Source organism: Anguilla anguilla, chromosome 14, assembly GCF_013347855.1.
Source record: "Anguilla anguilla isolate fAngAng1 chromosome 14, fAngAng1.pri, whole genome shotgun sequence".
Lineage (NCBI taxonomy): Eukaryota > Metazoa > Chordata > Actinopteri > Anguilliformes > Anguillidae > Anguilla > Anguilla anguilla.
The window spans coordinates 14,043,005-14,070,173 of record NC_049214.1 but is presented as its reverse complement, the minus strand read 5'-3'; the positions used below and the strand labels follow the sequence as shown (position 1 = coordinate 14,070,173).

General features: G+C 41.9%; 1 protein-coding gene across 2 annotated transcripts; it reads left to right on the top strand.

Moving 5' to 3' along the window:
* The first annotated feature begins 2,891 nt into the window (after positions 1-2,891).
* Positions 2,892-24,924, top strand: LOC118212348 (substance-P receptor-like). Of its 2 annotated transcripts, XR_004762205.1 has the most exons (6): positions 2,892-3,651; positions 8,242-8,436; positions 16,419-16,569; positions 16,919-17,115; positions 17,309-17,701; positions 22,288-24,924. XR_004762205.1 is itself a non-coding variant. In XM_035390131.1 (5 exons), exons 1-5 carry the CDS (start codon positions 3,245-3,247, stop codon positions 17,619-17,621), a joined length of 1,263 nt encoding a protein of 420 aa, XP_035246022.1. In that variant the 5' UTR covers positions 2,892-3,244; the 3' UTR covers positions 17,622-19,452. The 2 variants fall into 2 exon arrangements, 1 of the variants encoding a protein (XP_035246022.1); XM_035390131.1 differs by lacking the exon at positions 22,288-24,924 and having other exon boundaries at positions 17,309-19,452.
* Positions 24,925-27,169: the final 2,245 nt, after the last annotated feature.

Genomic DNA, 27,169 nt, shown 5'->3' with positions numbered 1-27,169 from the left:
TAGGTAATAGTATGTGCAATGTCAAGGGAACATAATATAATATAATAATAATAAGTAATAATGACTAATGACATTATAATAATAATAATAATAATAATCATCATCATCATCATCATAATCATCATAATCATAATCATAATCATAATAATAATAATACTATAAGTGTTGCTATTGTTGCCTAATAGTACCTTTCTTTGTGCTTTTGTTTTACAATGCTATTTTAAGTTTTGTTTTGAATTGTGTCACCTTGGGCTGGGAGAATAATTTTAAAAAAATGTCCCCAAAGTAATTTAAATGAGGATATTATAAAGATTGACTGACTGACTGACTCACACTGTGTTAGCATAACCCCTTTCATTGCATTATATTACGTAACATTTAGCCCGCTTATGTGCACAACTTACAATGCAAGAGGGCAAGAGCAACAGCTCTGGTCAACTGTGGCCACCTGCAGTCCAGCTGCAGTGATGGCATAAGACACGCAGTCCTACCACAATGACTGAGCGGCTGGGATGGAAGACTTCAGTGCAGAGAAAATAAGCAGAAATGAACACATTTCAGAGGGCGTGTGTACCTGTCTGCATAAATGAAGGATATCACAGCCAGAGGATAGCATAGCAGTTACAGTGGGATGTTTCAAACAGGCAAACAGGAATGCTGCAGCTGCTTGGAGCTTTACAGTACTTTCCCCATGAGCCTTAGCACTTTATCATATAGCACTTTAGCAAAATAAATAAATAAACAACGTAAACACCGAGCAGCATGACAGCCTTTGTTGCTCATAGTCGACTATGTAATTCCAAACCAGTTTGTCTAACTGGTCCATGTCATTGTGCCACAGCACCATGTGCAAAACCTGTTCATGCACACCCCTGTAAAACAACCACAAAATCACCAGCTAAAACACCTTGCTCCACTGCAAAGTAAAAGGGTTACTTTCAAAACCAGCCACAAACAAAAATGAATGCACACAGAAATATATAAACATACACACACACACACACACATATGAAAGCACATGCACACACATGCACACACCAACTCATACAAAAACACACACCCATACATATATAAATACACCACACATACACACTACAAATACTACAGGTGCATTGCTGTATTTGTGATGATGTGAAAGAGGCCAGCATTGTAGCACTCTGAGAGAGTGACTGAAAAGATTACACTGCAGCTGCTGAGCATTAGAGCCAATTGCCTCAGCTGCCAGACAGAATTTTTGTCGGTGTCATTTGTTAGGTGAACACATTGTCAATCATACTGTCTCTCTTTGACTCTTATGTACACATAGCCACACACACACACATGCACACACACAGTTAAAAAAAAACACAGTAACAACTGCTTGCAAAAATAATTTCTTCACTATCTCAACCCAGCTAAAAAACAAGCACAAAAACACTCAAACACTTGCTGATCTTTTTGGGTCTATCTTTTTCCCAGCTGATGCACCAACAAGAAGAAAAATATTAAAAATACATAAAATGTAATTATTTTCATCGTCAGTTAGTTGTAGCCTACTTTCAGCCGCTTCTTCTTATATTGCTGTTGCCTATGTTCAGGAAATGGACATGCAGGGAGGGATGGGGAGAGTAAAAACATGGAGCACTTAATTTAATTGTGCTGTGCTTCATCTTCTTCAGCTGTTTAACATGGAAAACAAGAGGAGTGACAGGGCGAGGGGTGGTGGAATGTGTGTGTGTGTGTGTGTGTGTGTGTGCGTGTGTGTGTGTGTGTGTGTTTGTGCGTGTGTGTTTCTTTGTGGGGTGGGGGGGTCGCACCTCTGTGCATGTACACCTATTTGTACAATGTATATTGCTATTCCTATGAGCAACAGAAATATACTTGGATGTAATTCAGAGTGAGAGTGAGTGAGCGAGAGAGAGAGAGAGAGAGAGAGAGAGAGAGAGAGAGAGAGAGAGAGAGAGAGAGAAAGAGAGAGAGAGAACAAGATTCTGTCACTATAATGATGCTCACGATCTTTTATGCAGGCCTTGTTTCAAATGCAGTCATTAAATCAATGTTGTCTAGCTTTCTTGCAGTAACATTTATGGCCAGTATAAAAGCAGAACACTTGAGTTAATTAAATGACTGTGAAATAAGACAGCAAGCAAACTGAGCAGAAAGGTGTACAGAGGACTGAGGAAAAATATGCCTGTTTTCAAATGGGGCAATTGCGTCCAACTCAAAGAAGATGTAGCCATTTTAGCATTGGCAACAAACTTCCAGAATTCTCACATTGAAAATGCTATCATTGCACACTGAGAGCATTCACACCAAGAACCAAGTGAGTATTGCTTTTCACCATAAACTTTAAACAGTCTACAGATGAAAATATTCAGTCAGCTCTGACAGTACTTCTTCCTATAATAGATATCACGCAGTCCCCTTTGTCCCTTCTAATTAAAAAAATGAAGGGGTAGCAATGTAGCATAATGGGAACTGTGCTTATTATACATGCCGTTTATGCACAGAAGGAACGTGCTCGTTTTAAAGCATGCAACAATAATAACAGAATTATACAAACCGTGCTAAATTTACCAAACACACTCAAAACGATGTCTTGCTGTGGGTTTTGTCTCCTGGCTTGTACACACATGCACACACACACACACACATACACACCAGAAGAAACACAAAATAAAAAAAAATGACCACGATAGAATACGTCAATCGCACTGTGGTTTTTCTTTTCATCAATTCAGTGTTCTTATTACGAATCTGAAAGGATGTGCACTTCATTGTAGTAGTCTGGCATGTTAGGAGACTTCTCTGACATCTGACCCAGTGTACGCACGCATTTCTATGTGTGTTGGGGGGGGGGGGGGGGGGGGGGGCAGTTGGGGGGTCGCATGCACGCGCCTTGACATCTTAGGACTCAGAATGCGCCAGACAGAGACGGAAAAAACTACACAGGCAACGCAGTCTGATGGAGAAAAAGCAAGCAAGAGCCGCACTTTGCGATCTCTCCGAACAGCAGAGCATTGGGCAGTCAAACCGAAAGCCATAACGCTTAAGGATTTAGATTGAAGAGATTTCCTTTTTTAAATGTTTGGCATCAGTGATAGGGCATGACAGTATCTGCAAAAATGTATTATTGACCATGCAATTACAATTGCCCAGTTAAACACAATTAACAGTTCTCATAATTTAGCTCTGGTCTGAAATGCATAAAACAATAGTTACCCCTGAGAAAATGTAATAACTAGCACAGAATAAAATAAAGAACATGGATCATCTATATACGACGGCGGACAATTCCAGCGGAACCTGGACCAATAACTCAGGACTAAATGACACCGAAGCGTATTCGAACCAATTCGTGCAGCCGGTCTGGAGGATAGTGCTGTGGGCAATCGCGTACAGCAGCATAGTCATCGTCTCCGTGGTGGGTAACATCGTGGTAATATGGATCATCGTAGCGCACAAACGCATGAGAACTGTCACCAACTACTTTCTAGTGAACTTGGCATTCGCCGAGGCGTCAATGTCAGCGTTCAACACAGTAATTAACTTCACTTATGCGGCGCACAACGAGTGGTACTTCGGGCTGGTGTACTGTCGCTTCCACAACTTCTTTCCTATTGCAGCAGTCTTCGCTAGCATCTATTCCATGACGGCTATAGCATTAGACAGGTGAGCAACTTATAGGCTGTTTGAGTGTTTATGTGCCTTTCTTGAAACTGCCCTTGTTGTCTGTGTGCCCTCTTGTAATTGTCTTGAAATCTGCATCACCTTGTCCGCATGCCTTCTTATGGTCTTTCATGGGCGCCTTCATGTCCGTTTTATCTGCTTGTTTAACCAACACTTTGTGCTGTGTCTACCGAGCTGTCTGTAGATCAGATACATCTAAGCACCTGTCTCATGTTAATCCACTTGTCATATTTTTCGTTACAATTAGCAAGGAGTATATACGTACATGTTCTCGATATGATGTTTTAGCATTTTTTTAAATAAAGTATTTGTCTGGCAGTGTCAAACATATTCAACAGTTTGACTATCCAGTCATTCTAAAAAGCTCCAGTACGGTAATCAATTATTTGTTACTTTCTACAAACTCATTATCATGAATACTTTTTCACGTGTTATGTTTCACTCACAGATATTAACATTTCCGTAGGGTTCAATTAATTTTTTTTAAAAATATCACGCTTTAAAATGTTTTACATAAAAACTGGAAAAGAGGAAATGATAAAATGAGGGAATTCTGGGTCTGAATCCCCCAAATCTATTAAGTAAGCTTAAAAAAGCAAATAAATAAAACTCCCCACTGGGAAGAATAAACGCTTAAATAATGGCGAAAAAAATATTTTTAAAGTCCGTTAAAATCTATCTGTATTTGAACATTCAAATGCTATAAGTGCTGATTGGCAAAGACCTGGTGGTGTTGGGGACACGAAACCTCTGTACAAATAAAGACCACCGGTATTTAATGGGCAACGTGCTTTCAATGAGTGAACAAATGCGCGATACAGATTGGACATTTGGAAAGCGTAAAAAGTCACATTCTGTGGAAACATTCAAGTTATTCAAATGTTGTGTTACTTTATCCGAACATAAAGCTTGAGTAAATGTACAGGAGTAAATAGATCGGTGATGGATGGATAGGAATCAACGGGTACATATCTCTCTTGAGAGAGGAGGTTGGACAGAGACACCCAGTCATAATTCAACCTACTTCGTGCTATAGAGCCCCGCTGGACAGCGCCACAGATCACTCAGTCCAACTAATGCGTAGCCCACGCGCGGGAACGCTGTTTCGGTTGAAAAAAAAAAAAAACCGATTCATTGGCATTTTCTCTGGAGCGCGACACATAAAACGCATTAGCTCGTTTTGAGTTTAAAGGTTGTGTTTTAATGCTCTTTTGTGCCAGTGTGCACACCATAAAGACACTATATAAGCTGTAATTTTCGGCTGTGCAAACATAAGTGCTATTATTCAGGTGAAGAAGCTAGCCCATTTCTCTGTGTACGTAAGCATTCTGGACATCTTGATGGCTGTAGTGCTGCATTGCAGAGTGTTTCAAGGCAATTCTCCCCTCAACCATTCGCCCCTTGAATTTGTTTCACTATATTTCTCTCTTTCCTGCTTTATTAAAATTTTCTCCCACACGCACGCACACACACACACACACACACACTCTCTCTCTCTCTCTCTCTGACTCATTATTTTTAAGAAAGGGACATTAAGTCAACATGTCTCTGTCTTTCTCTCCGTTTTCCATGTATTTGCTCTGTGTTTCTCTCCTTTACCTTTTCTCCCAGTACCTCCCTCTCTGATCACATTTAATCAGCTCTTCTGGAGACTCGTTCACCCCCCACCCCCACCCTGCCACCTCTGTTGACTGGTACCACAGCCCATTCCTCACAGAGCCCACAGATCCAAAATAAACAACAGAAAAATGAGCTGAAAAATGTGTCCTGAACTGAAAAGCGCTGTTAATCCAGTCCCCCCCCACCCCCCCCCCCCCCCCCCCCCCCCCCCCCCCCCCCCCCCCACCCCCATTAATGCGTTATTCCACTGATACTCTTATTCTTATCTCTGCCTCTGGGGTTTAACGAAGAAGAAGAAATATACCATGTGAACACCCATTCATTTGGTCTGTGCAGAATCAGCAGTATAGATGCGCATTAAAAAGAGTTGAAAGCTAATCCAAGAAACATTCAAGGGATAGATTTAAGTGTTAATTTAAACGTATTCTTTTAAATGATGCTGTTGATTATACTAAACTGGGAATTCTCTACACAAAGAAAGAAAACACCACAACTTGAGGTCAAATTCCGACACACATTTGGAATTGCTTGCCAGGAGATTAGTCAGATCATTACCATGCTTTGTTGTCATGCCTAGTAAATGGAAACAGGTTGAGGCCAATGATCAGTTTAACGGTATGACTTCTGCCTCCTTTACTTCAAGTTCACAAATCACCAGGTTGACTAATTTAGCAACCTGAGGTCTTCTCGCTCGCTCTTCTCTGGGTTCCCTAACTTGAAGACATTACCCCGCCTCCATTTTGGGACAGACACACGAGAAGAACTAGGACCAACGGAGTGGAACTGAAAGAGATGGTGTGTCTAGAACAGGGTTTTCAACTGGTGTTGATCCAGGGACCATCACCCAAGCTGAAAGGCACCCCAGGGACCCCATCATGATTGAAAGGGGTTATATTTAAGAAAAATTGGTGGTTGGGGGGGGGGGGGGGGAATTGGGATGGACTGTCATTGTGGACATCGCGAGGGTGGGAGGGGTGGTGGGGGGTGATTATGGCCCCCCTACGGTACCTTCGTGGAGCCCCTTTTCAAAACCCAGGGTATAGGATGCCTATAAAGTGCCAGTTTTGAACACACCTCTGTTCGGCTCACATAATTTCCCCCGAGCTTACACAGCATGTGGCAGCCTGGAGACCATGGGAAGAACCCCCCTACCATGCCTAACAGGGCATGGGGGACCTCTTCTGCCATCTAATTAAACAAAAGCGCCGTCATGCGCTGGATCTGGAATCCCCGATGGCCGAGGGATGAGATTTAAGATGAGCAGCGGGTTTTTTCAACCAGACGGCCGCGGCTCGGTGAGCTGGTGCAGACCTCAGCTCCGTGCTGGGCAGCAGGGTGACTTTTGAGCTCAGTGGGAAACCGAGGCAGTCAGAAATATTAACGGATGTCACGCTGCGAAAACGAAACTCTGGGTTTCGTGTCTGAGGGTTGAGGTTGTGCAGACTGATTCTCCTGCGCCGCGAGCGTTCCTTTGTTTCGATCACCGCGGGACCGCTTCTCAAAGAGACCGCACCCTTCGCTCGCGCCGAGCCAGACTGTCGGGCGCGTGTGCGCGGCGCGTTTTAGCCGAAAGAAGAACGCTGCTGAAACTGCTGTGCAGCATCAACAAAGGCAGCGGGTAACAGACACAACTCGGATGAGCAAACAGAGCCTTCTGCAGTCTGGCAGAGCATCTCCTCCTGTGAATTTGTGTTTGTGTGCATGTGCGTGTGTGTGTGTGTGCGTGTGTGTGAGAGAGAGAGTGTGTGAATGAGTGAGTGACTGAGTGAGTGAGTGGAGAAAGAGAGAGATAGGATACAAGGCAAGGCAGGAGAAATGAAAACTCATACATAAAGCTCACGAGAGAGAATTACAGTGGCAGGAATAAGAGGGGTACCTTCTTGGTGATTTTTCACTTTTGTTCTCTGAGGTTAACTCGAATGTTCTCCGCTTTTGTAAGGCACTCTGGTCTGGATAAGAGCATCTGCTAAGTGAATATACTGTAATGTTGTGACTTCAGCTGGCAACTTGGGCATGGTGTCAAAAAGATTCCTGACCGAATCATTTGCCCCCAACCCCAACCTCCATGGAGTGGAACCATGAGGATAGTGGTTCCTAAACTATGGGTCTTAGAAGAAACTGAGGTGGGGGGTTGAGATAACGCATGGAAAGCAAATAAGCCAAATTTTCATGCAATATATGGTATGATCCACTGACATTTTCACCAATGGAATTACACACTGTACCTATTACATGTACTGAACTAATTACTGTGTATGTAGACTAGTTTTGATGTGTATTAAACAAATTTGTTTGAGTATACAGTACAGGCTAGCTAAATTATATATGGAGGAGGCAAAAAAAATGCTGTGGGTTGCTAGCTCAAAATGTGTGAACCAGAGGCATGAGGTCACAGAGCAGAGGGCTGAGAGGGATAATAAGGGCTCAATAAGGATAAGGGGGGTAAGTGTTGTGGTGCTGGGCTGTGTGTATTTTCATGTGTTTTTTGGTTCTTGCTTAGGGTAGGTTATTTGCATTAGTGATTTAGCAATGTTGCCTTTATACCTGCTGGTCTGGGAATTTTGTTAGCCATTTCTAGCACTGTTACTCTAAATCAGGTGAATGCACTTGTTTCTGTGCCCCAGACAGAGTCAGTTAGACTGGCATTCCTTGCTGTGGGTGCATTGTGCCCTGGTTGTGGAACTGTCTTCCCACTAATATTAGAAATGTTGAAATAATGACTTCCTTCCAAAACCCAACTGAAAGAGTGTATTTCTTACTGAGTTAAAATAAGAATTGCACTGTGCCTTGCTATATATATATATATATATATATATATATATATATATATATATATATATATATATTTAACCTGTTCAGGAACCTGGGACTCCTTATACTCCTTGGTGTAGAGTACACTATATAGTAAATTAAAAATCCAAAACCTCCTCCGCCCCATATCACTCTCCCCAGGTATGTGGCAATCATCCACCCCCTGCAGCAACGGCTGTCGTCCAGGGAGACCAAGGTGATTGTGGGGGTGATCTGGGTGCTGGCGCTCTTCCTGGCCTTCCCCCCGTACTATTACTCAACGACCCTGCAGCTGCCCGGCCGAGTGGTCTGCCTGGTGGACTGGCCCGAGTACACCGTCTGGAACTTCAAGAAGATGTGAGTGCTTCCGCAGTTTGCTTCAAGCCCAGACACACATGGGGGTGTATATCATGCCGGGGGTTGGAGGGAGGGGACTGTTCAATTTGCAGTTCATTCATTTAGGGCGTCATAGCTCAGGAGGTGAGAGCGGTTGTCTGGCAGTCGGAGGGTTGCCGGTTCAATCCCCGCCCTGGGCGTGTCGAAGTGTCCCTGAGCAAGACACCTCACCCCTAACTGCTCTGGTGAATGAGAGGCATCAATTGTAAAGCGCTTTGGATAAAAGCGCTATATAAAGGCAGTCCATTTACCATTTAACTGTATCTCAATTCAAATACACTCAAAAAGTATTCTAATAGGATATCAATTCATACCGAGCAAAAATTCTCTGTGTTAAATCAACTCTGATGAGAGATTATACAAATCCAGTATAATTTCTTTGACAGATCTGATTTAACGCAGAATTTTTGCTTTGTATGAATTGAGGCCCTCCTAGAATACTTGAGTGTACTTTACAGTTAGCATTTTGTTTTGTCACTTGATAAAAGGCCTGCAATGTTCTATGAGGGGGTATCTCAATTGATGAATTGATTTGACTGATTTGAAGTGTAATATAAACCCCTGTGTCCAGCATGTTATATGCCAACTGTGGCAGCAGAATTGAGCTGCATTTATCATAAAATCACCTGCTGGTACAAAAGGCTCAGTGCTTGTTCACCTCTAAGAGACTTTATGTGAGTTCAAAGGGCATAAAATGTACTCAAAAAGAATGAAGTACACTTTTCAAAGTTGATTGACTGAACATGTTGCTTTTTGGCTGATGTGCAGATACTACGGGTGGAATGAGATGCCAGTACTTGTATTTGTATCTGTACTTGCTCAACCAAAAAATTATTTGCATTTGTATTTGCCATCGGATAAAAACCAAAAGTGGGTGTGACTAAAACCGGAAGTGTGTGGAGTTTAACCCAAAGCTGTATAAACTGCCAAAAATGACATATTTTTACCATTATATTCACTGGCACTGTTATTGTTGAGATATTAAAGCATTAAATCATGATTTTACGATGACATCAATAATAATGCAGCAGTGTTTAATAAACAATGAACTATATGTTATATAGCCAAAACAGGCTTTTATAACACTTAGGTAAACAAACAGTCAAATCAAGATTCAAACATAGTCAAATGTTTTTATAAATCAAAACATAGTAACTCATCCTTACTCTGAACTGCAGAGTATGCACTGCATGAACTCCACTTATCCGAGGGACACTGAAGTCAATTATAAGGAAATTATTTTATCATTTCATTATGAACTACTGCTATGAACTAATACAATTTTAGAAAGGGACAGAATGTAAGGCTAACATGTTTTTTTTTGTTAATACTTTTTCTCCCCTCATTGTTGTAGCCCCACTTTACCTTTATGTTTGATTTGCATTCACTTGGATAAATTAAATAAAACATCAAAAGCTTCCCTGGGTGGAATACATCTTCAGCTATTATGCTCTCACTCAAATTTCCCCACATTACATTATATGAGCTGGCAGCGGCGTCAGACGCATCCAACATTAAAGCATTGATTTATGAACCCGTGACAACCAAATTTGATAAAGATTATGAAATCATAAATTGCACAACTATTTTCTTGAAATAAAGGACACAACTCAGTCAATTTGAGTCGCAAAACCTGCTTTTTAGATGAGTCTGAAATAAAAAGTGTTTTTTTTTATCGAGGCATATAACAGAAACGCGGAGAAAAGCACTAAAATGTGCATGACAAAACAAAATGGAAATGGAAATGGAATGCAAAGTAGTAAAATAAATACCAAGTGCAATATTTTTAAAAAGTAATTTCTTTGGTCATAACAAATTCAGCACATTTCTCCCTCCCTTCTTTTCGGAGAGACTTTTTTTCAAATTCAGAGTCTCAGTGAAAACCTGAAAATATTTTGGTGGTGTTATCTCCGCGGAGTTCTAAGCCTATCATTTCTATAACTACAGCGTGTACAATTATTCATCCCCACCCTAAAGACAACATCATCATTGGAGTGAATTAATTTTGTGGGATTATATGTGCAAAGTAAGTTCTGATAGCGCTTGATTGGGAAACTCGTATCAAAGTGCTGGTTATTCAGTTTCTGAACAGCGTGCTGGAGTAGACGGCAACACGTTCCCACCTGAGTAAAAGCACCTGTTGTGTCTTGTCAAGGGGGTTGTGAAGAAAATGGATCTAACTGCCTGAGTCAATTTTTTTGAATATTAGAAATGCAGTTAGTTTAAGTCCAAATGTTTAGGAAAGTTGTGGAAGGAGGAGGTTATAGCATTTACGGCGTTGGAGTAATTTTAATTATAAAGTCCCCACAACTGATGGCATCGCTCTGGGAAATGAATGGAAACAGGTAGAGACCAATTATCAATTTAAAGGGAAGTTTCATACCAGTAATACTGGTATTGACAGTGTTTTAGAGGCAAGTAATTCACTGTCATTTTGGGAGGCGGAATGGGCTGGTGCTTCACTCAAAGATATGTGGCAACATGGCCTTTCTATAACTGATACCGCTTTGCCAATAAAATTTTATCCATGTCTGTTTTTTATTTGTTTTTGGGTGGGGTGGCAACAGGGATGGCCAGATAATTACCAGGGATAGCCATCCCTGGCCACCAACAAGATCCACCCCAAGCTATAATGTATTTCTGGTGTAACTTATTTCAGTGAAAAAGCCCTAACCAACCTGGTTATGCTAATGTTACTGCATGCTAGCTCACATCTAGGGCATTTGTTGCCTTATCAATAGATTTAAAAATCACAAGCTAGTCACATTATCTATTGCCAAATTAAATGAGCTAGATTTGGTAGTCTAGGTAAGTCTAGACTAGTTTTTTCTCTGTTAGCTAGAATGCTGACTCACCATTCTCTGTGAGACCTTTGCATGTGTCTTACAAAGCTTGAAGTTCTTCCCGCAGTTTCTGTTATTTTTATTCAGCAAAATTTGCAGGAGGCTTTGTGAGCCATTTTTTATTTTCAAATGTCATTTTTGTAACTAAACTGAATTATGCTTCAACTGGAGAACATTGTGAAAAAGTCAATTGGATGGTCAGGTGATCTAGCAGAAATGGTGAATTTTGTGGAAAATGACCCACGGCTTCTGTATGCTTCCTACCTTTCATATTTTCATATGATGCAAACATTCAGTTGGAGGAGTATCACACTGAGTGTGCATAATAGACTGTCGGCACCAATTATTTGTGTAATTTATTTACGCAAGAACCGGAGTCAGAATCTGAACGTCTGAGGCAGTCTGAGACTATAGCCCTGCAGTGAGCGGGTGGTTTCAGTCCCTGAAGCAAACACACTCAGACCTATTTTCTTTTTCAAAGCTCTGTAACAGAGCATCCCTGAAGACCGACTTATCATAATTTGATAGCACCAGTCTCATAAGTACACACAAAGTACACATTTCTTATTACCAAATTCATCAGGATTTTGAGCCACTGTCTCCGTGGCTATTCTTTTTAAAACGATTTCATGTGTATCAGCATCCTTGTTCCTGTCGAAGTAACACACTGTACTTTGCAGCTCAAGTACCTAGCCTTAGTCTTCATAACCTGATTTTTATTCAATGACAGTTTTGTTCCAGATGTCCTCCGCAATATAGAAGTGTAAGTATACCACTTGTTCATAGTCAGTTTGTCTGAAGGAAATCCACCAATACAGACTAATGTTCAGTTTGATTAAAAAAATATATACCTGCAGGGCTAAATAAACTAATATGTTCAATTTAGACATAATGAACATCTTGAACAATTATGTTTAATTTAGACTTTACTCTCGACATTACATCTAAGAAAAAACAATCAAAAATAATTTAAATACATCTCTTCACAGTTCATATTTTAAGTGACAGAAACACAAATTCTTATACATTCATTCCAAAACATTACTGCAGGTAACTCTCAGTGTGTCAAGCATACAGAATTTGGCAAAGCAAACTAATTTAATGAGCATGTTTTAATTCGAAACAAGTGGGTGTTCATGGTCGGAACTCATAGCAAGAAGTCAGCAGTTCAACATTTCAAGACCAGTTCTCAGTAGAACAAAACATTGTCAAGAAAGTGGAATATATTTTGTCTTTCCACTCTTGGTCCACAGTGGGAGAGTTTATGTGATTATTTCCCATTATGTACCGGTCACCTAGACGTCCCTATTTCCAGGTTGAATAAAAACCTGTGGCGTTCCCATGGATACATGGCCTTTTCATCCATTGTTAAATGAGTGAAAGGATAGGTGGGACTGCCGCATTATGAGCGCGATGCAACCAACCTCCTCCCTTTGAGGAATGCGTGTTAATTAGCCACATGACAATAGCAAAATTTATTAAAATAGCTTCATGTGACATCATTCACCAGATGGGATACACACGCACAGCATAGACTTCAGCACTAGACTTTACTGTACTCTGTGGGCACTCTTCAGAGGATGGTATTGTAACTAATGAAAAGCAGGAAATAGCTTGGTTCAAGTCTCGGTTTGCATAGCCTAGCCATTGAGACCGGCAGACAACTGCCTGTTCAAAGAGAACAGAAAACTGCTTTTTTATCTACCAGCATACAGGACTCCCCCTCTAGCTAATCACTCTGATCCACCTTGATTTTAATTCTCCTTGGGGAGAAGCTGCATTATGTTGGCTGTGAAGTAAAGAGTTTCCTGTCACAGAATGAGGAACGGAGAGCATGGACACGCCAGCCAACACCAGTATTGAAAAAAGACTATCCACTGCCGGGCAGAGGCAGAAAACAACGGACTCGTTCATGCATCACACCCGCTGTTTAGCTTCTTCATTCATTTATATTATGTGTTTATTTGACAGTGACACTGTACAGCCACTTTGCTTTTCCAGAATTTTCCCTAAAGCTTTATTTCATATGTTGTCAATGAGCAGGTATCGCTGAAAAACAGACAGTACTTTACATCAATAACAGCACTAATATAGTGTTGCACTTCTTAAGGTTGCATCATTAATTTTATCTTATCATCAAATTTAAACATTGTCACAAGCTTTAATAATTTGGAAAGAGAGGGGAGGTGAGTAGACGACAAAACACCACACAGTTTTTATTTTAATTAAATTTGGTTTGAATGGATTTTGTCTACAGTTACGTACGACCCAGTTTTATTAAGTATTAATAAAGCCGTAAATGTTTTCCACAAGTCTTATATACAACAACAAGAAAATAACCATAGAACATCATTACTGATAGCAGGCAATACAGGTAATTTTCCCATTTATTTTAGTGTGGGTTATCATACTAGTCAGATAAGAAAAGACCTTTCTGTTCTGTTTCGTAATGGCCCAAAATTTCATCTTCAATCAGCTCCCATTCCAAATTTTCCAAGACATTTCTTTTTTAATCTTCCCTCTCATTGCTGCATCCGATATCTGTAGATGCTACAGAGAGGGCAGATGAGCAGGTGCTCTTCTCCTGAGCACGAGAGATCAGCTATGGCTGCATATCACACTGCAGTTCAGGCTTGTGCAGACATGAGTCAGAGGAAGACACTTAATGTGCACTTCAGCCGGTGGACTTGTGGGTACCCAGTCGACCAGTGGGGGGTCACTACTGAGCAATAAGATGCTTTAATCCGAGCCAACTGAAACCTTTGGGTGAAAATAGTCAATTGTGCATCGCCCTGTGGAGCTGCCAGATGCAGTCAGCCCTGGCATGGCCCGGATTCAGTTCCTAACCGTGTGGCCCATTCATGCAGCATAACAGTGCCTTAACAGGATGAGCCACTCAGAGCCCCCCTTCAGACTCCCCTCATTTAATCCATCCATTTTAACTCCTCCAATGTTTAGATGATTTTTTAAATAATCTGCTTCATTTGGGGGGTAAACCCTTAGGAACAGCAACCCTGCCTCCTGTCCTGTCTCTCTGCTAGGATGGCTATTTGGTGGCTCCTGGTCATGTCAGGTGTTGATGGAGGGAAGTCATTTCCTTAAGAAGAGGAACCGTTTCCCTCGGACGCCATCAGTCTTTCCTTGTGAAGCGAAGCCTGTCTCTGCTTTAAATTAACATGTTTACCACTGTCCCCTGTCCCATGCATTATTCATTGTACCTAATTTTTAGTCCTTGTTATAAACAAGTCGTACAAAGTACATTCTTCTGAGGTAGGCTTGTTACAGCAAACTAATTTGTAATTGGCCATTTTCTGTGTTTGGTATTTAGTTTGTGTGTGTCTATAAGTGTACTTGTGTGCACACTCAGTGTGTGTATGCATGGGTGTGCAAGTGCACTTGCATTTGTGTGTGTGTGTATGTGCGTTTGCAAGATGATGCAAACCACTGAAAGAGTTGAAACTAAAATGCTGAACATTTGGTGCCTGGCACCACACACCACATTTCTGTTCACACAAGTGTTCTTTGGAAATGAGGCTCACCCATAATCAGAGCTGAGCTGTTTTACCTGAAATGAGACTCTTTTCTGCCCTGAGAAAAATAAGGAAATCAGTCTGGGGGTCAAAGTGCACTCATACCTGCCAGAATGAGTAATGGCCTTCCAACTCCTGTTCCTCTCCAGGACAAATCCCTCTGTTGTAGGCAAGATGGTATAGATACTCCGCACACGGAACATACCCCACACACCTTGTACACCACACACTCCTTGTACCACATAAACATGCATACTTTTACAAGCCCCTCACATAAGGACACACAAGCTTGTGTGTGCACAAAGGCCCACAAGTACAGACACACCCCCACAAACAATCTGCTCTGGCTGTCTATTTATGTTTGTCAAATAAGAAGGCAAGAACTGTCTTCCAAACAGATCCTGTCTTTCGGTTTCTCTTTCCTCAGAAACTGGCGAAGAAAACATTGCTGCTGTGCATCTCTCTCTTGGCAGAACTCAGCTTGGCCACTTGTTGGTCTATGAATTAAGAGTGAAAGCCATAAAAGTTAAAACAGTGAAATAGAATAGTAGGATTGACTTCACAAACCCATATGGAGCAATAATAATGATAACAATAACTATAATAATAATAATAAAAATAATGTTGACTGATTAATATTGGTTTCATGGATGTAAAAGGACGTCATGCCAAATATATTGCAGTTTTGCCTGTATCTGACTTAGCATATAGCATTTATAATATCGGATTTTCCATTGTGACAGCAAACAGAAAATCAATGTAGGGTGTCCCTACTTTCCTCAAGGCTACATCACTGTCAGAAGATATTTCCTTTTAAACAGCTGGAAAAAGAACAGATGCCTGGTCTCCCGTTGTTTCATATCCTGCGAAGCCCCCATCCCGTCTTTCCCGCTGAGGACAAAACCTTGCAGATTCATTCTTGTTTCATTACCATAAATTTAGTTAAACATGATTTGAAACAATTAATTTTTATGTGCATACTCCACAGGACAAATGACCTGACGGGTGCGCTTTTGGCTCTGGCTGGCTTTGAGCTGGTCAAAGAGACACTGAGTCTGACGCGCTTCGAGAGGAAAGTATTAACCCGGGGGAGGAAATACCCTCAGTCCTCTGATTGATATAATCACACACAATAATGATAATGTAATCATTCTCACGGACAACTCATTTAGCAGCTTTAATAGGTTGCTGTGGAGTCATGCCCCCCTCACGCCAGGGAGGGAAAGGGTGGCATTAAATCTTAGTGTGAGTTAATCTGGAATGCTTATTCATAAGCAGGTTCAAGCTAGCTGAACCCTTGTCTTGCCTTGCATCTGATACAAAATCAGAGGCTTTTTTTGGTGTTCTGTACCCTGAAACGAGACAGAGTGCTTTGCATCCAGGAGCTGTACTTTATGACGGACTGTGAGAAAGGTTCATGCTCTTCCCTCTTCCCTCCCTGCTTCCTCTTTCATCCCCTTTGTGCTTTCTTCTCCATCTTTTCTACCTTTCTGTTTACCACCATCTTTTCCTGCTGGGTTCTACCTCTTTCTCTCTCTCTCTCTCTCTCCGTCGTCCCTCCTTCTCTCAGGTACTTTGTGTGTGAGACGGTGCTGATTTACCTCCTCCCCTTGCTGGTGATGGGCTGTGCCTACTTGGTGGTGGGCCTTACACTGTGGGCGAGTGAGATCCCGGGAGACTCGTCCGACCGCTACCGTGAGCAGCTTACTGCCAAGCGCAAGGTACCACTCAGGCGCGGGCGGGGGCAGGGGGGTGATGGGAAGATCTACCGGCAAACGGAGCAGGGGCCTTATTCCTGGCATGGTTCTAATTCAATTAGACTTCACTCAGTCCTTTAAATGCACTTTATTTTAATTGTAATGGGTTTGATTCTTCTACAGACAAAATAAGCATCCTTGAGCACTGAGAAGTGGTTCTTTTTTCTCTCTGACCAAAAACACAAACACAAACGCGCACACACACACACACATACATGCACATGCACACACACTTATACACGCACACACATGCACACACACACACACACACACACACACACTCACACACACACACACATACCCTCTTCCTCAGGTGGTGAAAATGATGATAGTGGTGGTGTGCACGTTCGCCATCTGCTGGCTGCCCTACCACGTGTACTTCCTGCTGGATGAGTTCTTCCCGGAGGTGTTTGAGGAGATGTTCATTCAGCAGGTGTACCTGGCCATCATGTGGCTCGCCATGAGCTCCACCATGTACAACCCCATCATCTACTACCTCCTCAACGACAGGTAACTTTCCCCGTGACAGCACCATTATACTCACCAGATCCTGTGCCCCTTCTGTCCTCCCTGATCCTGCCTGCTGAAGGAGAGGAGCTCAGGCATTGTGCTTGGCCACTCCCCTTAATTAACAAATGATTAGCAATATTCTAGCTTCAGTGTCAGCTTAAAACAATTTATGAAAGTGCTCTGTGACCTGCAGGTTTCGCGCCGGATTCAGGCAAGCGTTCCGCTGGTGTCCCTGCGTGTCCGACGGCTCATACGAGGGGCTGGAGCTCAAATCCACCCGCTTCTTGCAGACCCAGGTCAGCGTGTACAAGACCAGCCGCATGGAGACCACCGTCTCCACAGTGCTCCAGCAGGGGGAGGAGCCCCAGCCGGCAGGGGCAGGGCCAGGGCCAGGGCCAGGGCCAGGGCCGGAGCTGGACCTCACCTCCAACGGCTCCTCATCCCGCAGCGTCTCTAAGACCGTGTCCGAGACCTCCAGCTTCTACTCCAGCAACCACCTGGCCTAGCACCCTGCCACCCCCTGTTCCGCCTCGCCCCACCCTCCACCATCATGCTTTGTTACACTTCAGAATAGAAAGATGTGTTGGTCAGTGCAGTGTGTGTCCGTGTGTGTGTTTTGTATCATCTTTGAATGCTGGGAGTGGGTGGTGTTGTGGGTGGTCCTCCACCTCCGTCACCCTGTCCCTGTCTGAACTTTGTCTCTCTGCCTCCACCCTAAACCCTCCACCCATGACCTCAGCATCAAACCAGTCTATGGTGTTCCCATTATTTTCATGCAATATACTGAAAATATATTAAAATGAAATATATTGTCAAGATTTTGAAATGCTTCATGGTACAACTATACAAATTATTGCCACTCTCAGATATTACAAAATATATATATTTTTAAATACACAGCTGTAAAATGTTTCATTATATTTTCCAAAAAGTCCACATTTTTATATATTTCAGTATATTCCATTTATGCTGACAGCTACCCATAGCCGCCCATTCATCCTAAAAGGATACGGGCCCCTGTGACTGGGGACGGCCCTGCAAGCAGCACGACTCAGAACGCACAGCCAAGCTGGGCACGCTCAGTAAAGACCAGCGCCCCAGCACGCCCTTAGGAGAAAAACCAGCACATAAGAGAGCTCAGCCTTGCTCTGCTCTGCCCAGCGTGTGTGTTTGTGCATGTGTGTGTGTGTGTGTATATGTGTGTGTGTGCCTGCATGCTAGTGCCTGCCAAAGCTGCGCGTAGGCGTTATGCCCACTGTGACCAACTCTGCCACTGTGGCATGGGATCAGAGAGTAAAACACACTCCCTCTTGCTCACGCACCCCCACACACACACAGTGCCAAATTGCTGTGTGTAAATACCAGGCGTACTGTGTGGAGAAGGACACCTGTGGAAGCGCAATGATTAATTGTAGATCATTAACTGATTAACTGCTTCACTAGACTCTGGCTGACGATGGGCAGTGAGTAACAGCATCCAGCAGCCCGAAGGAGAGAAAAAGGACAGAAGGACGTGACTATCCAGAGGGAGTGCTGTGGGACCTGAGAACGGTGTCCCTCCCCCACCCTCTCCCTGTCCCGCGCATGTTCTCTCCAAACCGAAAGCGGAAGGGCTGGCACAGGTCGTCTAAACTAGCGCCACCTGGTGGCAGTCCGGAATTCCAGAGTTTGCTAATAGCACTCAACCCAGCAACAGCCTTGATGAAAATGCGGGCTGGGGGCTGGGGGCTGGGGGCTGGTGAGTTGGGGAGAGGGCGCTGTGCCTGTTGCGGATTATCAAACTATGCGACTGACGATGTAATGGCAGGGTTTTGCTTTTTGGTTGGCATAGCGGGATCAGGATTATGAATGGTGTTAGAGTGGGTGTCAGAAGGAAGAGAGAAAGATTGAGCGGGAGCATCCGGCTCTTCATGTTGAAGTATGAGCGCAAATCGGCTTGTGCAACATTGAGCATATCCATGACTCATCTGCCCTATGAATGCCCTTAGCCTGGGTGGACTTGCATACCTTTACCCAGTTAGACAGAAATATATGCTCATATATGAAACCTAGCAGAGATGCCTCCCATGCAGCTATGCTAACCACACAGGAGTGGTTCACCAGTTGTTTCAACCTTTCAATATATTCTCAAGCCAGCTGTTCCCTTGTGTGTGATATAAGCATATTATGGAAAATGTGAACATACGAGCTGTGGGAGATGCAAACAAATATGAGAGCTGTTGTAATACAGTGTGTGTATGTATAGATGTTGCATATGTGTGGATGAGTGTGTGCATTTGTGTGTGTTCATGTGTGCATGAGTGTATCTGTGCAATTGTACCGTGCCATGAAAAAGTATTTGACTCCTTCTCGATTTCCTCTATTACTGCATATTTTTTCACACTGAATGGTTTCAGATCTTTACACAAAATGTAATATTAAACAAAGAGAACCTAAGTAAACACAACACACATTTTAAAAAATATTATTTTATTTATTTAATGAAAAAAGTTATCAAACACCCATATCACCCATGTGCAAAAGTAATTTCTCCCTTCAACTTCATAACTGGTTGCACCACCAAATGCATCCGATAATTTGATATCTGCCTTTCACATCGCTGTGGAGGAATTGTAGCCCACTCTTCTTAGAAGAACTGCTTTAATTCAGACAATATGGTAGGTTTTTGACAATGAATTGCTCGCTTCAGGTCTTGCTACTCTATTGGGTTCAAGTAAGGACTTCGACTGAGCCACTCCAAAACTAAAATTTTGTTTCTTTTTAGCCATTCAGATGTAGACTTGCCTTTGTGTTTCGGATAATTGTCTTGCTGCACAACCCAATTGCAACTCAGCTTTAGCACACAGACAGATGATTGGACATTTTCTTTAAGAATTTTCTGATACAGAGCAGAATCAGTGATTCCTTCAATAATAGCAAGTCGTTGGTCATTTATTTATGTTCTCACTGGGAAATCATGCATTTATAACTGAATTTGCAATTTGAACTTTTGGACTCATGAGTAATGACTTTAGATGAGGCTAAAGAGGCCTGAAGTTCTTTGAATGTTCTTTGAATGACCTTTTGTGACTTCCTGGATAAGTCGACGTTGCACCCTTGGACAAATTTTGGTCAGCCGGGAAGATGCAACACTGTCACAGGTGTTCTCAATTCAGAGATAATGGCTCCCACTGTGGTTACATTTGGAGTCCCAGAGCCTTAGAAATGGCTTTGTAACCCTTTCCGTACTGATATATTTCAACAACTTTTTTTCTGATTTCTTCAGAAATTTCCTATGATCATGGCATAGTGTGCTTGTAGCAATGTCGTGGTGACTACTTCAGTCTAATTGTAAGGGGTCAATATGACCCCTTACAATGAGGTTTAAATTAAACGTGCCTGACAGCAATCAAGCCTGGCTGTTTTTAATCTGCTGAATCTAATTGTCAGTTAAATTTGGTTAACTGGTTGACTGAATGACTAAGGGGCCAATTGCTTTTTCAGATGGGTGATATGAGTGCTTTGTTTTTAGTTACTTTCCCTTTGTCTAATGCTACATTTTGTCTGAAGATCTAAAACCATTCAGTGTGACAAATATGCAATAACTGTGGAAATCAGAAAGGGAGCAAATACTTTTTCATGGCAGTATATGTGTATATGTGTGTGGTTGAGTGTGTCTTTGTATGTGGAAGCGTGTGTATGCATGCCCATGTTTATGTGTATTGGCGTTTCTGTTTGTGTGTGTTTATCTGTGTATGCAAGTACCCTGACAGAAGCTCACATTGGATACACAGCTGACAGCAGCTAGCCTGACATCCCATTTCCCCAACAGACAGTGGTGTAATGAAACACCTGGAGTCAGAGATTAAATGGGAAATCTCTGACACTCGCTGTCTCTAGGTAACAGGAAACAGGGGAGAAGCTGTTCCAAGGGAACACAGTAATCACTGAGAGCACTGTATGTTAGAACTCCTGCTCATATTGAACAAAAAAAAAACCCATTACCTATGGGCTGTGCCTCAATCAGTGACAGATGATTGAATTTACTGAGATATTTCCACACACTGTTTTGACGGACATGCAGATAAATTATGCATATAGAGTAGTACCTTTCTAGAGGTGTAGAAAAATAAAATCTCTACGTTGCAATTGTATCAGGATTGGAAGCCATTCAAAACCCCAAAATGTTCATAATACTGTAAGTCATGCAAAAATGTTAAGTCCTCGATTTATTGGACTGTAAGACCTTTATTTATTAGAATAGTTACTTACATTAAATTTTTAAATAGGCTACTCTCATTTTGTAGTCATAAAATTTAAATAAAAAAATCCAGCTGTAATCAGCAGAGGAACTCATTCGAATGGCACATTGTTTTTCATTGACTTTAGGAATGATCTTTTCAGTGATATACCTTTGGCCTCTGTTAAAAGCCATTTGATCCCCCATTTATATCAAACACTTGATTATTCCACACTGCTTTCTGTAGCAACAGCAACATGTAAACATTAAAAATATTAATGTTAAAAGTAACATTTTATACTTTTGACAGTGATTTGTTTCAGTTTAATATTTGCCTTTTTGCATCAGTGATAACACATAGCTTGATACTGAAGTGTAAAGTGAATTATTGCCAGAGACAACATAGCAAATGATAAATCTCACTGCATTTTGAACGGAATACTTTCAAACTGGTTCACCACTGTCTTTACTTGCCTACTTATTTTTTAGCATAAGGAGCTTCATGTGGCTCTCTCCTGTTCCCAGCTAACCCAACTGCAGTGATACTGGTGTCAGCGTTGCACCGGAAACCCACTCCGGTCATGCTAATGCCTACTGAACACTACTGTTTAAGCAGCTTCTACTCTTGATTATCTGCACCACACAAAACTTTCCCTATATTCAGTGCTTGATCTCACTGGTGCCAAAGCCCAACTTCACAGAGCCATTTCACTGCATGTGTGTGTGCGTGAGAGAGAGAGGGTGTGTACATACAATATGTTTCTTGTACATTCTGTGTATTTATATTTGTGCTTATATGTGTACATTTGTGTGTGTGTGTGTGTGAGGATGTGTACATATGTTTCTTTTACATGCGTATTTATGTTTGTGCTTATATGCATACATTTTTTTCTGGGTGTGTATTTACCCATATGTTTCTGTGTGTGTGTGTGTGTGTGTGTGTGTGTTCATAGTTTCCTCTGCAGCTGTGTGAGGTGCCTTTCATGTGTGGATGGTGTAACACAAGCGGTGCTTTGAAGTTCCGCTCAAGTCCAGCTCTGGGGGCTAGTCCAGCACACCTGCACTGCTGACCACAGGCTGCTGTGTTACTGCCTGGTGCTGATGCGTGACCGCATTTACCGCCCACAGCAGCCCAGAGGAGTGCACGCGCTCCAGCTGCGGTGTACCCGGAGCGCAGGCGCTGCAACGGTGAAGGTTCTTTCCATGGTATTCAATGTGTATCAGGGAGAATGTGGGGGGAAAAGGTACATGCCTATTTGTATTCATATTACTGTTGACATTACTGTCGTATCATATGTACAGGTTGAGTTCAGACTGTAAGTGAACATGAGCACAGTCAGGGCTACTAAGGAACTAGGCTTTGCTTTCTGGAGGTTGTGGATTTGATTCCCAGGTCGCAAATTTTCAGTGCCCTTGCGGTAAATTACAGACATGTACTTGAATTGCTTTAGTACATATCCAGCCACACAAGCCTAAAAGTCAAATATGAAATACCCCACGTAACCCTGGGTCAGTGTGCTCATAAAGAAGGAGAACAGCAAAAACAGCAAAGCTTCAAAACACAAAGCCAGAGAAAAGCTGCCAAGAGGCCAGGAATGGCCAGATGCCAACCCTGCTGTCTGCCCACTACAATGTACCTTTTGTCATATTCCATAGATTGTCTGCCTGTGTTTCAGTGGATAACAATGCTGTCAGACATTTGTATTATATTTTTTTCAAATTGTGTAGTAACTCATGATAAACATGGTTAAGAATATGCGACCTGTACATAGATATGCTTGGATTTTTATATTGCTTTGCCATAGATGCTTTTAAAGAAGCTAATCCTATCCCCTGCTTTAATGTACTTTGTATGGTGTGTGCACATTGGGTAACACGCTTTTTTGTGTTAGTCACATTTTGAGCTCCCTGAAATATAACCCCTTCTGGCATTCACAGATAAATGTATTGAGTTGGTTTGAAACTTTTTTTCTTTTTTTGGATGTAAAAAAAAAAAAATATCATTATGAAATCCTAAAAAATAAGAATTCTAACTTGAAAGATTTTTGAAACTGCATGGCTTGAATATACATGTATAATGTCTACCTGGTGCCATTTGCCTGCAAAGAGTGCATTCATTTATATGAATGGCCTACAGGAGCACTGGCCGATAAAGTTTCTGACAACCTGCTGATGGGAATCTCGACTAAAAGCATGCATTATAATGCCTCGACGCTTCTGTGCCTGGTGAAGAGAATTTAGGCTGAAGGTTGCCCGGTTCATTTCCGAGAGAACAGCATGTGTGTGTGTGTGTGTGTGTGTGTGTGTGTATGAATGTGTGAAGGAATGGCATCAAGCCTTCAAGTGTCTATCTGTTCTTCTGCAGTCTGCCTTTGCCTCTGTCTCCTGAAAACTTTGACCTGGCCAGCTAGTCGGCACATCAGACTGTCAGCGATGGGCCTGTATGCTGTGGGCTTGTAGTAGTAAGTGCCTCATTGTTTGAGCGCTCAGTTCATGCTTTATGCCCACATTGTGTGGAGTAATACGTGAAAAAGTTCAAGAACCTGGAGCAGCACTGCAGTGAGCGGGCTACTCACAATCAGCAAGAGGTGAAGTGAGCGACAGACAGAGTAAGAATTAGAGAGAGAGAGAGAAAGAGAGCATAATTACCATGTCTGACCTTTTCCGCTTCTGTGTTTAAAGCCCAGTGGATTTCAGATTCATGCTAATGCATTCAAATTTACTTATTTGTCTCGCTCTCCCCCCTCACATTTCCAGCTAAAAAAACACTACCTGTCTAAAGGAGGATACCGACAGACTCAGAGAAGAAATGGAAAACGGATTAATGTGATTCTATATTTGAAACCCTGGTAACCGAAGGCACTTTACAGCCACTAGTCTTATCAACGAAGATTCAGTACATAAATGAAAATGGTACTTTTCTTTCCCTCTCTCTCTCTGGCTCCCTCTCACAAATATATGCTCACACATGAACATACGTACCCATGCACATACACAGATGCATGTACATATACACATAGGTATGCACACACAGTGATATATACATGTGCACAATCACGCACACAAACACACACTGTACATACAGTACACACATGCACACACGTATGCACACATGCACACGCATGCACACACACAGGTGCGTTGTTCTCCAGGGAGTCCAGAAAAGCATGTGGAAGCAATCAGCGATGTCTTTCTCTGCTATCCATCTATGCCACCACTGCTATAGTGAGATCAGTTCTTTCTATGAACTTCTTCCGTGTTGCTTTTGTGCTTTCATTTGCCTTTCTTATGTCTGTTTTATTAAACAGTGGCTAATGGATCGACTTCTACTCTTTTAATTTCATAAAGGAATATTTCATCTTACTGTCTGAGTTGCTCTGGTAAAAGAATTTACCTATCTATTGTTTACTTCTGTCTGAATAGACTCTGTTACTCGTAATTCTTACAATTGTACAGTGATCCATACTAGTATCTGGAAAACATGCATTTGTGTCTCATGGCTATTTGATCAAATATTAACCATGTGTACTATACTTCACACAGATGTGTGCAGATTTTCCATAAATAAATGCCCTGTGATGTGAAATAAACTGAAATTTGTTCAGCAAGAATATCTGGGAAAGCCAATATTTTCTTTTGTTTTCCAAGCTAAGATTTTTCCAAATACTTTACATAATGAAAAAAAAATAAAATGATGAAAGCACAATTTTAAAGAAACCACTGATAAGGATGCCTGCATGCATATAAAATTATTGCAGAGGTACATCTCTTCTTGTGGCTGGCATTATTGGGGATTTGTTAGGGATAAATGTTCTGGAGGTTTTACCATGTGATAAAGGTTTTGCCTCACAAAAACCACTGACCAAAGAAATCAGTAGAAAGTTTTTTTTATTTATTTTTTTATGCTGGAACTACCACTTTCTTCATATACTGAGACCTTTAGCAAATCTACCATTTAATGTGTTGGACTTATGTGGAAAAAAGAGCCAGTCTATGGGCTTGTGTTTATCACACAGAAGGAAATGCAGCTGGTCGTGTATAATGCTGTAATTAAAGCTGAGAGTTAAGTGCTGTATTGATATTCTGCAGCAGTAGAGTAACAAATGACTAAGTTAATTATAAATTATTTGGTTGCTTATAACCTCCTCGTTTAAAGAAACAACCTCCCAATAAAGGTAATAAGACTCACATTGCTGTGCAGGAATTAGTGTGCACCTAAATCTAAAGAAATCCAGGGGTTCACGAATCATCACTAGTTGTGAAGGTCGACTTAAAGGTGAAAAGGGAAAATTTATTTTCAGTTAAGGAGAGGCATGAAAAAAAAGTTCTGAGGATTGACTGGCCACGTACACACTGACAGTGCTTCACATGATTGCTGGATCGCAACCTGCCACTCATTGATAAGAAAGGATGAGGGGGGGGAGGTAGCAGCTCAATGCAGTCTAACTCAGTCCGTTTAGCACCCTTGTGCTTTTGACTCGTGCAGCAGAGGAAGTGCGGGTGATGTCGCTGGCTGTTCCCCTTAAAGCTGGCAGTATACTTAGTAAGAAGAAAGAACTTCAGGATTGAGAACCACCGGCGAACATGTCCACAAACACTGTTGTTGGTATACTCAGTGAGAACACCGCACCGTTTAAAGTCATTCCACGCCGCTGGGGCGTGAATAATTACGAGGCAGCTATTAACCGAGGCTGGAATCTCGCCGAAACCTCCGTCTCGCGGCTACGCCATGGATGTATTGAAGGGCTACACGAGATCACAACGCAAAACAAAAAGTTTAAAGTGTTTAAAGTGGCTTTAGTTTATCTAGCTATGCAAAAGAAGAAGAAAAGGCGAAGGAGATGGTACGTTCACCCTCTAAATCAGAGTAGGACAGAGAATGGAGAGTTTTGTCTGTACATTCGGCAAATGCGGAGTTTAGACGAGGGGGTCCACTTTCTCTTATTTCTCTTATGTGTGCTAGGCGTTTTGATGACTTGCTGAAACGAGTAGCACCATATCTTTGGTAGCACCATTCATTAAACATGTGGGAACTCGCAGAATTCCCATCTCTACAGAAGAGAGATTGGCGTTGACTCTCCGTACATTAGCATGTGCCCTCTGAACTCTCAATCGTGATGTAACCAACCATGTGATATTTGGACCAATAGCTGAGAGGGGGAGGTCGGAGAACAAGAAAGAAGTTTTCCAAAAGTTCTCCCTGGAGGCCGTCGCACACTGCATCGTACAAACACACAACACCGCGTCTTTTTGTTCTTCAGTTGTTCTCATTGCTTCGTTTTGCTCAAAAAGTTCTACTTCTCACGAAGTATACTGCGTTCTTAAAGGTCACTCTGGCCTGGAGAAATGGCGGGTTCTTATGGGTTAAAAGGTAGCCTACTGTATCATGCTCTCAAATATTTGTCATTAACATCTCATTTAATAATCATAAAATAATCTTAAAATTTTTAAGCTATCAATAAAGGTTTCACATCTTTGACCAACTTCTTCTCACAAAACTGAATGTGCTGGCAATATATTATTTTAAAATATATTATTTAAAAAACAATTCGGGTGAAAATGCAGCCTTTACAGATTATAGAAACACGTGGGAATTAAAAAAACAACTTTTATTTATTATTTAGTCATTCCCACATGACTTGGGTTTGTATTGCGCTATTTTCCATCTTCACAGTAGGGAAAGTACATTTCTCAAATCATAATGATTCAGAGGGAAGAAAGAAAGCAGAAGAAAGCCAAAAGAACAGAGCTCAGGTGGGATTGTGAAGCACTGCTTTGTGCAGTATCTCCCTCAGCCCTCCAAACTGGATTTAAAGGTTTGAGGTGATGTTGTGC

Coding starts and splice junctions, on each gene's coding strand:
- LOC118212348 (XM_035390131.1), top strand. CDS start 3,245: ATGGATCATCTATATACGACGGCGGACAATTCCAGCGGAACCTGGACC. Junction 3,652..8,241: donor ACGGCTATAGCATTAGACAG/GTGAGCAACTTA, acceptor CACTCTCCCCAG/GTATGTGGCAATCATCCACC. Junction 17,116..17,308: donor TACTACCTCCTCAACGACAG/GTAACTTTCCCC, acceptor TGTGACCTGCAG/GTTTCGCGCCGGATTCAGGC.